Here is a 13,067-nt window from a genome sequence, read left to right as displayed (position 1 = left end):
CACTTCTTCAAGTTTCACGATACATGTCTGATTCAAAACCATTTATAATATTAACTTTACTATTTGCCAAGATGGCAAAAAATATTACAGGATAGACATATTTCAGGATGCCCCATCCAAATAATTTAGTCAAATCCTTTAAAATACATCTGCAGAAAACATTTTTTTTGCTAGTCTTCAGTTCTGTCTGTTAACTTCCCACAGATTCAGCCATCTGGAGAATACAGCAGTTGAAGGCAACAGGGTTCTGTTCAGTTGCTAATTATTAAGGACACAGACACTCCAAAGGAGTTACCGTAGTCCATGTTCTCTTTTATATGTCTCTGCTTAGATTGATTTAACTGTCAAGTTGCATACGAATTCTTGTAAAAGTGACAGAAGTTTTTTAGTTGAACAATATGAGCCTCTTACACAGTCAGGAATGCATTAGTTTGTCCTCTGTTGAGAAAGATCTGTAATGCAGTAACATATACTCAACAGGATGCTGGATTATAGATTACATTAGAAATTATGATGTGGTCTAATCCATGTGATGAAGTGAGATTTCAATTTTTTTATGTTTGTAAGTTGTCCTTTAAAGAAGCAGTACTGAACTGGAAAGTTGCCTGTTCCTACTGTTCTATGTCTTATTCCTCATCCTAAAAACTGTCTTTTTGTGTGTGTGCACTTCTAGATGAATTATCTCAAGGTGTGGCCAGATGACCAGCTGAATGGAGGTTGAGAGTTCAGCTTGAAAATCTAAAATTGTGTTGACAACTGTTGGAAGTAATACCTTTCAGAGAAGCTTGCTGTTTGTCTCTCTCTACCACCGTCAGATTTAAAGCAAAGGCAACATTTTTTTCAGGGCCCTGCCAGGACATTTTTAATGGTCTTTTGCTTCTAGGGGACAGCCTTGTTTATATCTCTAGCTCACAGATGCAGAGCATGCTGATAAAGAAGGTGGTTATCCCTCAGGTATAGCCTTCTGTTTCCTCTGTGTCCAAGAATTTTATTATTAACTATGAGAAAACAATTTACAGTTATCATGGAGTACCTGGACTTCTGCCTTCCAGAGATGCCAAAACAAACTAGAAAGTACTAGAAATAACTTGAAAAGGTCTCTTGTTTCCAAGATTATTTTTTTTTGGTGCTTCTCAGATATTGTTGTCGCTTTCTGACAAACACCAAAGAAGTGTGATAAGGACTTGAGGATTTTTGTAATTCATTATAGTCTGTATGAATAAACAGCCAAAACCATATGACTGTGAGTTGTGATTCTTAGGAGTTTTGCTTCACGTACATCCTTGGGTGTGTCATCGCTACACTGTAAATCTTAATTTTTTGAATGTTGGGCTTTACTGAAGTTTTTATTTGCTGATCTGGCAGTTATATTTAGGGAAGGACTTTGCTTTGTGTTGGTTTTGCCACATTGCCTGTGGAAGGTTATGCCCAGGTATTATACAGAGACATGAAAAATAATTGTTGAATTAGCTAATACACAGTCTGAGATCCTTCTGAAATTAACTTTTCTCACACTGGTTTACACACATTCTTACACAAGTATAAGAATATTTTAGCCATTTATATTTCCATGTTTTTTTCATAATTGGAGAACATCCAGTGATCTACCCTTGAATAGTCCCTTCAGTTGGCTTGACTTTTAGAGTGATTCCTGTTCTATTGGGTTTATTTGGTATTGGCACAATAAGTATGTTTGCATCAATATGTTTTTCAGGATTATATTCCTGTCATGCCAAATGATGATTTAGGAGTGTAGTGCTAGTACTTTCTAGCATCTTAGATTAATTTTAAACATCTAGAACTGTCTAGGATTTTGATTTCCTTACACCTGATTTGGTTGCATGTTACTTGACTGGGAATTGAGGTAGCGTAGCTTAGATACTGATTCTGTACCAAGTTCTGTACTGAATGGAAAGAACATGAAAGATCAACCAGAACATTTTTAATTGTAACACGTTCATTTTAACTAAGAATCCTGGTAGCAAACAAGGTAATTCTATTGATGTTGTATTGACAGGTTTTGAAGCTTTTTAAATTACTACACAGGACCCGGCAAGAAGTTTTTAAACATGATACCAGAGCTCTTGAAGGTGAGATACTTTTCTGTGTAATGCATGCTTACCTATCTTTCTGTGGGACTTTCTTCTCTGAATACACAGAAGGAGAATTCTTAACATAATCTTCCTTTAAATTATTCTTTTCCACATTTTAAAAATAGTCATTGGGGAAGACTTGTGTGTCCATAAACAGACATCCTTTAATTTGAAAGAAAAAAATGGTTGTTGGACTCAAGGAGATTCAAGACATATTTCATAAGAAAACATCTCTTCTGGGAATTTTTTTGTCCCGCCTCCTGCTTTTTTTTTAACTTCAGTCCAGCCAAAGCATGTTTAACTGTACTGAGCACGTGAGTTGATTCTCTTCATGTACAGCTGCTCCTCAGGGAGTAAATACTGCTTTTTTAGTAAACAAACTTTTAATAGTGGCCTCTGTATGTTATTTTTAAAGCTCAGACTGCTAGGTAGGTAATTACATTTTATTCCTGTATCAGTCAACTTAAAATATGACATCACCTGAATTCCATAGAAATCTTATATTAAAATACTTCAGACAGCGTGAACTAGGAGGGTGCTATAAAGGACTTAGAATTCTGAGCTTTAAGGCAGTGACAAAGACATGCAGGTTTTTTGTCCACACTTTTTTTTTTTATTTAGCTGCAAGGCAAAAGATAAACGAAGAATTCAAAAATAACCAAGATGAGACGTCTGAAGAGAAGATAAAAGAGGTACTTCTTGTTTTCATTGTTTTTTTCCCACTTTGCATAAGAAAACTTGTATAGGAGCTTTTTTACTTAAAGGATTCGTAAACCAATGTAAGTACTTATTGAGACATTGTGAGGGCCAGGTGAGTTTGAAAAGGCTTTTAAATGGATCTTTCTTTATAAATATATTGATACTTTCATTGGTATTAATAGTATGCTATAGAATTTTGCATGTACAAAAATACACAGGGAGGGAGTGTCTTCTGTTAGTTCAGTGTGCTTATGTTGAAACATAACAAAATTACGGGAAAATAAGTTTTATGTTGCTATTCTTATGTAAATATTTTGTGTACTTTGCCCATAATGCCTGTCTTAGCTGTGGTTAAGTTTACCTGGTCTTTGTTGTATAGACGAGCACAGAAAGATACAGAGAAATTAAACAATCTGCTCAGTAACTCGCAGACTTGAGAAGTTATTTTGATTCCTGATGGCAAATGAAGCAGCATCTTTTGCGGGAGGCAAAAAACAGTCAAATGATCATGACTATTGGAATATAGAGATATGAATTGTACTACTGGGTTTTTTTGCTGCTTCTTCCCTCGTGCTGCATTAAAAGGAGTAGAAACACTCTGTTAACTCACTGTGTAAGTTACCTTTGCTCAGTTGTCATTTTAAGACTTTTTACTGAGACATTTTTCTAAAACTTACTGAGGCCTGAAGTGAAACTTCTGTATTTTTGGTGGTTTTAGTTCTTAACATCCATACAGAGTTAATAATTCAGTCCTTGTCATTCAGCCTTTTAACAGACTGTCTTTATGTTGTCATTGGGCACTAGTTGGAAGAAAGTGCCTCCATCTGTCCTTTATAGAAATACATCTAAACCTTTGCATCATACCTTTCACTGGACAGTGAAATAAATAGTTCTGAGCCTTTAGTTAGGACTTTCTAGCATTTCTGCTTGTTATCAGGCCCCTATAGTAATATTTCTGTGTTTGTGTTTCCAGTGTCTGATCTGTTAAATTGTATGTTCTTTTTGTTATAGAGATGTACAGGAAGAATACTTGTCATATATTTTTAAATCTACACTTGTTTGGAAATGGCAACCTACAAAATACACATACAGCTTTTTAATCCTGGTTAGTTGATATCTTGATGAAATGTGTCAGTGGAAGAAATTCTAGACTTCCATCACAACTACAGAATCCTAGAACACCATAGAAGCTGTCATATTTATTATATTACACATATACATATACTGAAAAGTCTTGTATGCAGGGGAACTGAATCATGTGATATGCAGGACCTGTGAGAATTCAGGTACTTGCTTGCATAAACGTGGGGATGTTAGTGTTCTGCTTTGGACAGCAGCTAAAAGATGGATATTCACCAACCAAATGTGCATTACTTTGTCAGAATAGAAAGCTGCAGTGTCTTCTAATATGACATCAAGTAACTTAGTTACGTAGTAACCTAAGGAGGTAGGAGTGACTATCTGCAGTATTATAATACACGATGTGGCACGTAAATCTACTGTGGCATTTTGGTTCAGATCAGGAGTGCGCTTGTGAAGTTACCTTGGTTATCTTCACTTCTGTAGTCTGGCTTGTTTTGTGAAGCAACCTCAGAGCAAACAGCAGGATTCCTATAAGATGAATATGAAGTGGAACGTGTGCTTCAGGAGCGTGCAGCCTAGATGCTAGTGGGAATTCAGTAGGGGAAACTGGAGAATACCTAGTCCAGATTCTTAAAAGGGAAAGGGAGGAGAAATCCAGTGTAGATGTCAAGTCTTGAGCTTTAACTCTTGCAAAGATCCACTTCTGCTTGTACACACTATTTCCTAGTGTAAGCCTGTCTCCTGAAGTGTCTCACTTGTGCAATTTAATTTATTTCTGACACAGGTATTGTTATCCCTAATCTAGGTTCTTCACCAGTATGTGAGAGACAATCGATGCACAGACTCGAGATACTTGTTTATGGCATGTCTGTGCGGAATAGGTGCTTGGTGGGAAATCCACAGAGCTACCACACCTCTTTATATATAGTTGAACATTTTATATGCTTTGAACAATTTTTTACAATTAGGTTTATTCACAAATTCATATTCTTTGGTTCTTATGAGCCTCCTCTCCATTTAAAGGTACAGCATTTTTATTTTTTTTTTACTGGCATTTGCTGTGAGGAGGGGGCTTTGTTAGTAGGGGGCTTTCTTTGCTCTGGGATGGATCTTTTAGTATGCTAATTAGGATAGTTCACACATAGCTCTTGTGATTTTCTGTTTGGTCTCATTAACCATTTGGTTCTTCTTGAGCTTACTTTGTTAATTCTTAGTTTGACATAGATTATTTTTCCCAAGGCCATGTCTTGTTAACTGTTTGCAAGGATTAACTAACATCCTCTGTTTATCAAATTCTTTCTTGTTTTTCATTATAGATATTTACATAATTTTTTTCTTTCTTTAAAGTAATTAATTCTTAGATCAGTATCACGCAAAGAAGTATTAGGCTTCTCTTAACTGCTCAGCAAAACTAGCAATGGGTGCTTCTGCTTATCCTCTTAATGAGGGAAGGAATTCTAGGCCTTTTCCAAATATTAATACCTCTGCTAATCTTCAGGTAGTGCCTTCTTCCTGTACTGCTTTTCTGTAATACCTCAGTATTCTATATTCTTGTCATGTTTTGCCTTCATTTTTATCTTCTTATTTCAAGAGCAGGAATGTGAAAACAACCAGATTGCCCTTTTCCTAAGGGTTGTCAGATGTTACGGATGCATTCACCAGTGTCTGATCATTGGGAACTAGTTACTTGTTTTGCTAGTTGCATTTTACCTCATTTGTTTACAGTTTTAATTGGGTTTATAATTGGGTTTATAGACTTCACATTGCTGTGTGTTATGAGCAGAAGTTTCCTTCCTCATGCTGTATGTCAAGGTAGCTTATATATCAACCTGTAACTTACGCCAGGATCCCCCAAAGAAAAGGTATGTATAGATAGCGCGTTACTAACTGAATAATAGAACTGAATGACCTTGTTATTTGAATGCCTGTCTAGTATGGAGAATACTTTCAGGAATAATTACATATAATTTGAATTACTCTGTGTTGTTGGTGTTTTTTTTTACCCCTTTTACTAGCTTCTGAAAATAGCTTCAGATGTTGAAGTGATTCTCAGAACTTCTGTTATTCAGGCAGTTCACACGGATTCTGACAGAATAGGTGAGTAAAGCTGCATGCTAAAAGAGGTTTAAAAATGTTGTAGTTCAGTAAATAAATGTAGGACTTGAAACTACGTAAAGGAGTAGAGAGGCCAAAAGTCTATGTGTCATTTCTCTGCCCAGACACTTAATTTAAACCTGTTGACTAATGTCACTGCCTAGGAGAGGTGGAGGTTTCAAAGGTACAAAGTTTCTGTGTAAATATTTTGAAATATGGAGGCTGGTAGGAAAGAGGCAGCACCTGCATTTAGTGCCCTCGTTGAGAGAAAGAAGTTACAATTTGATACCGTAACTATTAGAACTAACAGCAATTTGGTAGCAAATCAGCGTGCACTACTGGCTAGTCAGTCAGTGTATGTCTAAATGTAATAGCCAACAGTATCTGTACATGCTTGCTCTACCAAATAGGTAGAGGAGAACCAGCAAATGCAGTATGTGTGCTGTCCGTAGAATAGCTTTTTCTTTGCGAATTGAATGTTCTTTTCCAAAACCTTGTTCTGACAATTTTAAGTTTCAGATTATGCCTTGGAAGATTTGTGACACAATGACGACCTTGATGCAAAGCCTATCAAATTCTGGAATTTTGGTTCTCGATTTAGAAGTGTTTTTGTCTTACAGTCTAACACAAGAGCTATAGTAAGTTCAGCATACAACTGTGTGGTAGAGGATAGGAGAAATCTTCAGCAATGTATATTATTTCCTTTCACTTCTGTTTATTGGTGTCTGTAAAGTTTTGTAGCTGTTTTCAGTTTTAGATTAGGTAAAGCACTTAACTTTAGAACAGCTGTTATAATCAAGGCCAAAGATAGGTCTAGACTAGTGTCAAGTCTTCCACAGTGATCCTAGGCAGATGACAGCAGAAGGGTAGGAATAGAACAAGTGAACTTTCACACCTTCCAGCTGTTCACACCTGCTTCCTGTGCTAGGAAAAGTTTCTGGTTTTGTTGTCCTCAGTGTGTTTCTCTTTCATGAAATTGTTCTGTCAAGCAGTGCAAATGCCTTGCATCTAAAAACCTTTGACAAATAATTTATTCTGTTTTTTATGAAGAATCGCATACCGTAGTTTTGAATCTAGTTCTACTCTTCAATTACTATCCATTTTCACCAAGCTCTTGATGAGCTTTTAAGTCCCTTATTTGCACCATCCCCCCCCTTCCCCCCCCCCCCCCCCACTTATGGAACAGCTTTTCTGTGAAACAACATGTGAGTGCCTGTGATCATTCTGTTGCTATTCTTTACATCTTTTTCAATTCTACTATTATCTCTTTTAAGATGATTAAGAACTTGCTCAATCAGAGCTGATAGAAGTCACCAACCTATGGGCAGCCAGGCATTTATACGCAAAATAATGGCACAGCGATGTTTTCTGTCGCGACGGAGGGAAGACACAGTCACTCAATATGAGTGATCAGCACACTTCATTTATTGTCTCTTACAGTCACCTTTTATGCCTTGTTATAATTAGCTCATACATATTACAAAAGTTAAGCTCATTATTGGTTAGTTGCCTAAATACCAAGCCCGCCCCTAGTTTCTCTTCTGTAGTTACCTGTTCCCACCTGCAACATTCTTTTCCCACCGCGATCTTCCTGTTATTGTGTGACAAGAACAGCCAAGGACAGTGTATTTTTGCTTTACTTCATATAAGCTGAGAGTGATGTGCATTTTTGTCCAGCCAGCTGGACTATGTCTATGTGACCCTTTTCAGCTAGCCAGTTATCCACAGTTTTCTTTTTCATTCTCCATTGATTTCCTTGTCATTCCTCATTCTAAATTTCATTTTTGACTGCTGTGTGTACATACATTTATTTTTACAAAATTGTGTTGCATTCATTAAACTCATCTGAATGGTCCTAGTCAGTTTAGAACCTGTCACATTCTTTGTGAAGCTTGTGAAGTATTTTTTTTAACTTATGTGTATTGCACATCTCTACATGTAATTTTACTGGTTACTTAGTCAAATCTTAAGCTTGTCCTACAATTTTGATAGTAAGCTGTTTTCTTAAAGAACCTGTTCAGGATGGTATCATTAAAAAAATGTTCTTTTCTGGGTTACTTATAAGTATGTTGAACAACACAGATGCCAACAAAAATACCTGTAGAGCTCTACTTTTGACATCCCTCCGTTGGGAGACCTGTTCATTCATTTTTCACTTCCTTCATTTTAACCAGTGACTTACCCACGCAAGAACTTCTGTCATAATAAGGTTGTTATTTTCTTAAAAGCTTTTGCTGAGGGGCTTTTGGGAATGTAAGCATGTTGTGGCAGCCCCCCCAGGAGCTATTCAGAGAGCTCCAGCAGGGACTGTGAGTCAGAACGTCCCTTGCAAAGGCCATGTGAATTCATGTTCAAATACTAATTTGTATTCTATTATTCTGTGGGTGTGTAGGGATGGGTTTAGGACAGCCAAAGCCCACCTGGAGTTGATCTTGGCAAGGAATGTGAAGGACAGCAAGAACTATTTCTATAGGCATATCAGCAGCTGAAGGAAGAGGAGGGAAAATGTGGGCCCACAGCTGAGTAGGGCAGTGGACCTGGTAACAAAGGACTCTGAAGAGTCTGAGGCACTTGGTACTTTCTTCTTGGTACCTCAGTCTTCACTGCTAAGGTTTGCCTTCAGGAGTTCTGGGTCTCACACCATTGGGAATGTCTGGAGCGAGGATGACAGACTTGGTAGAGGAGAAAAAAAGGCTAGGGAACATTTGAACAGATGTTCAAATGGGGGTTTGATGATGGGGAATACACAAATCATTGGGACCTGATGTGATGCACTTGTGGGTGGTGAGGAAGCTGGCTGATGTCATTGCAAGGCCACTCTCAATTATCTTTGAAATGTCATGTTGATTAGGGGAGTTGTGTGAGGACTGGAAGAAAGCAAATGTCACTCCTCTTTTCAAGAAGGGCAAGAGAGCCTCACTGTGATCCATGGGAAGATGGGTGACCCAATGCTGGAAGCTGTTTCCAAATGTTGTAAGAACAGAATGGGGACTGAGAACAGTCAGCAAGGATTTGCGAAGGGGAGATCTTCTCTGACCAATCTGCTACTCTTAGTGAAGTGACTTGACTCAGCGAACAAGGGGAGAGTAGTAGTGATTGTTTTGACTGTAGCAGAGCTTTAGCGCTTTAAAATATCCATAAACAAAAAGTGATAGAATTGCCCTCACCTAATTTTACAGACTTCTAAGAGAAGTGGTGTCTGTGAGGTATGTGTATCTAGAGTCTAGTATTGGCCAGGAAAACTTTTGTCCTGCAGCAAAAATCTGGAGTGTATTCAGGGCGCGTTTGAATGCTTTTGAATGCAAAGGATGTCATTACACAGTCTTTTGCCCATTCTTTGTTTTTCTTTTTTTTTTCTGCATCTGTTGTGGATAGGTCTAAGCCTTGCTTCTCACTCTGATTTTACTGCAGTAAGAATAACACAATAATCTTGAAACAGCCATGACAGTTAAGAGCTGTCTGTTTTGTGTATGTATTTGGAATATATATTGAAGTGAGAAACACTTAGTTTTGATAATGTAGGGAATCACCAGTTAAAAGATAAGGAATTATTAGAAAAGAAAACCAGAGCATCATGATAGAAGTTCACAGAATAAGAAAGAGCAGTATAAAAAACATATAGAATGGATAGATATTCTTACTTGTCCTGATATAATGAAAATATAAGGAACATTTAGTGAAGTTGGAATTTTTACTCAAAGCTAGCACCAAAAAAATGCACTTTTATTTTACACAATAAGTAATCCTTAAAGGTCATGGCAATGAATAATCTTTGTGGCTGGGAGCATGGTCTTACTCAAAATACAAAAAAGCAGAACAAACTTAATGCTTAGCCTGAAAGAGTAAAAGCAAATCTCCGTACAGAAGGAATATACAGACCTTTATACCATGGTAAATTGATTAGTAACAGAACATTATTCCTAAGTGCTATTGTTTGAGCAGGCTTCTAGTGTGTGTGTCTTCCTGAGAATCCAGCTTTGTTTAGTCAGATGGCACTCTGAATAGGCAAATCTGATATAGCTCTTACTGTATTATTGTCACTGGTAGCACAGGGTATGCCATTCAAAAATTCCTGAAACCAGAAATAAAGTTTTTAGGGAATTGAAATAATTGTCACCGTGTTTTGATAGTAGCTTGTGCTGAATAGCATGGTCAGTGCACCGTGTGAAATTGTACCTATATATGGGTGTGGTTTCCACTGCTGCTCCATTTTGTTGAGTCTTGCCCTACTGTTTCCATCTTACCTTGTTGTACAGAAAAGTTGTCTGAGATTGGAAAGGGGAAAAATGTTGGAAGTGGGACTTCAACTTGAGTTGAATGAATCTATGGCTAGGTGGTGTTGTGATTTAGCCCTAGCTGGCGACAGCCTCACACAGCCCACTTGCTCACTCCCACCACAGTGAGATGGAGGAAGTGGGAAGGGTAAAAGAGAGAAAACTCATGGGTTGAGATAAAACCAGTTTAACAATAAAGCAAAAGCTGTGTGTGCAGGCAAAGCAAAGTAAGGAATTCATTCATTACTCCCTGTTGGCAGGCAGGTGTTAGAGCCATCCTCAGGAAAGCAGGGCTCCATCACACCTAACAGTTACTTGGGAAGATAAATACCACCCCTGCAAATGTCCCCCCTTCTTTCTCCTAGCTTTTATTGCTGAGCACCATGTCAAATGGTATGGAATATCCTTTTGGTCAGTTGGGGTCAGCTGTCCCATCTGTGTCCCCTCCAAACGTCTTGTGCATGTATATGATTAGCACCTAGCAGCCAGTTTCTGGTGGGAAGCGTGTTGCAGGAAATACCTGTATAGGTATATGATCTGCTTAGGTAGCACATTGAATGGGTATTCAATTCCAGTACAGCTTTGATTAAGGAAGTTTAGCAGAACAAATCAACCTTTTTGATCCTTAATTTTTATGCTCTGTGGTAATTTACAGTGCTAATAGAATTACCATTAGCTCCCTTGTTACTTTTATGGTATCATCTTACATTAAATGAGAGGCTTAGGACAGATCTATTTAAAAAAAAAAAAAAAAGTGGCAGTGGAAGTGCAGCCCTAAGGTGGCTGCTTGAGTTGCTGTTTGTTGGCAAATAAAAAATAAGCACCTCAAGTTGAAGAGTTTACTTTCCATAGTGCTTCATCTTAGGTGCTATGTGTTTGTTTTGGAAACTTTGTTAGGTAAAGGTTTTCTTTGCTTTCATAGAAGGTATATTGACCTATTTTGAAAACAGTTGTAAAATACTTACATTGGCCTGTATTTAAATTTTCATTCCAAGCCATTGCCCCACTCCTCTGCCCCTCCCTTCCCCCCCCCCAAAAAAAAAAAAAAAATTTTGATGTGATGAGTTGCTTGGTTGTATGAAAGAAGAGCAAGGGTGGGGTGAGGAGAAACTATGTGAAATGTTTCAGAAACATATTGCTGCAGCTAGTTTCCTAAGTGAGTTAGTATCAGAATCTTTTGACTCTTAAGTTTTTGTATTATAGCTGACCATACAATGTAGCTACACCTGGTGTGTTTTTCTTTTTTCTCAATCCTGAATCTCTAAAATAACTATTTAGTAACTGAAAAGAAAAAGCCAAAGACTTGTCTTAGTGAGAACAGATATTGGTGAGGGGGACATTTTCCCTAATCAAATGAAATTATTCTGTGCTGTTATAGAAACACTGCACAGGGCAATGTTATTCTCTAAAAGGAATTTGAGATTCAGTGGTGTATAGTCATGTTGGGATTCACTGGTAAATATTTAAAAAAAGAAATTAGGCAGAGGGTTTCTTACTAAAGAGAAGAAGATTTCAATTAGGAGCTTGTTAGTCACATTAGACAGTCTTTCTGATTTTTTTTATTTCCATAAATATTTCAGTCTGAGGTACGTTACTCAGTAGTATACAAATATCTTGGTTCTTTTCACTTTAATTTCAGATTAAGCTGGTAGAAGTAGAGCCTACATTTCAGTAATAAACCACACATGCAGTTATGTTCTGATTATTTTGATTTGGTGTGTTGGCAGTGTATGTTAAAAACTTAGCTTTGAAAAGGAAGGTTAAAAATTCTTTCAATCTTTCTTTGTTTGGACTTCTGATTTTTAATAGTTTATATCCAGTTTTGTTTTTCTTTGGTATTTCTATTTCGTGTACCTATTACAGGTGTGTAGATTAACATGTTCTGCCATAAATTTACTCCCAAGTATTTTATCTAAGAGAAATGCAATTGAAATTTCACTTAAAGCCCTTAGAAATTTACTAAATTCATCAGTATCAGTACCCAGATGCAGAAGGAACACACCTAGAAAGAAATGCATTTTCTTTATTATAAGATATGGGGTATCAGTGCACTTTGGACAGAATGTTACTCATTGCACACATATGCACACAAACACACAGTTTTACAGGTTTACCTCAACTTTTGCAGCTATCTGACCTAGTCAGAGTGCAGCATTATGATTTCAGGTGTTGTGCTTTAGTTTTTGCAGCTGGAGCAAATCCACCACATTGCAGCTTCTTCCTTTCATGAAGAAAAGACAAGCTGATTTCTGAAGAGCTAGATGGCAAGAACTTAAGAGTTAAGAATAGGTTAAAATGGTGTATAATTAGACAAACCCCAACACATTGCACTTCTGTATGATAATAGCAGCTACCAATTTCATTCGATAGTTTCTTTTCCTGCTGGCCTTTAAAATAGAATTGACAAGATGAATCTAACAGATCATATTCCAGGATGCTGGGGGCGAGGACTAAGTCACATTTAATATTTATTGTTGTAAGTTGAAGTAAACGTAATCTGACTCGGGCATGATAAAATTGGCATTCTCTCCCTTGCTAGAAGTTACTGCAACACTTTACTATTTTTAATGGATTCTTAATGCTATTAAAGTATTTTCAGTGCTCTTAAAAGGAAAAAGTAGAAGGCAATATTCTGACAAACAGAAAGTTAAAATCTTAAGATAATGTTGTCTTGGGTAGGTATCATACTGCTGCTTGTATGCTTACCAGAAATTCAGATTCTCATTTTAGTAACCTGACTTTTTTGTTTGTAGATGTAAGAACAACTTTAGAATTTTAAATACTGTTTTCCATAACATTATATTCCTTCAGGTTTTTTTTTCTT

At 37.1% G+C, this 13,067-nt stretch overlaps 1 protein-coding gene across 9 annotated transcripts in view; it reads left to right on the top strand.

Annotated features, from left to right (window-relative positions):
* Nucleotides 1-13,067, top strand: part of LYRM7 (LYR motif containing 7) — a 30,685-nt gene that overhangs the window by 1,077 nt on the left and 16,541 nt on the right. For 5 of the 9 annotated variants that reach the window (XR_008730211.1, XR_008730212.1, XM_055698885.1 and 2 more), the window contains exons 2-5: nucleotides 674-954; nucleotides 2,018-2,090; nucleotides 2,715-2,785; nucleotides 5,891-5,972. Coding sequence is in view for 7 of the 9 variants with exons in the window: in XM_055698885.1 (XP_055554860.1) it covers nucleotides 916-954; nucleotides 2,018-2,090; nucleotides 2,715-2,785; nucleotides 5,891-5,972 (265 nt within the window). In the remaining 2 variants the exon portion in view is untranslated. Of the gene's footprint in view, nucleotides 1-673; nucleotides 955-2,017; nucleotides 2,091-2,714; nucleotides 2,786-5,890; nucleotides 5,973-6,482 lie in introns of all 9 variants that reach the window. The other 4 variants (XM_055698886.1, XM_055698887.1, XM_055698882.1 and 1 more) reach the window with 4 other exon arrangements.

This window comes from Falco cherrug, chromosome Z (genome assembly GCF_023634085.1).
Source record: "Falco cherrug isolate bFalChe1 chromosome Z, bFalChe1.pri, whole genome shotgun sequence".
In the NCBI taxonomy this organism is placed as follows: Eukaryota; Metazoa; Chordata; class Aves; order Falconiformes; family Falconidae; genus Falco; species Falco cherrug.
The sequence above is the reverse complement of the archived record's forward strand: the minus strand, read 5'-3'. Positions and strand labels throughout refer to the sequence as shown.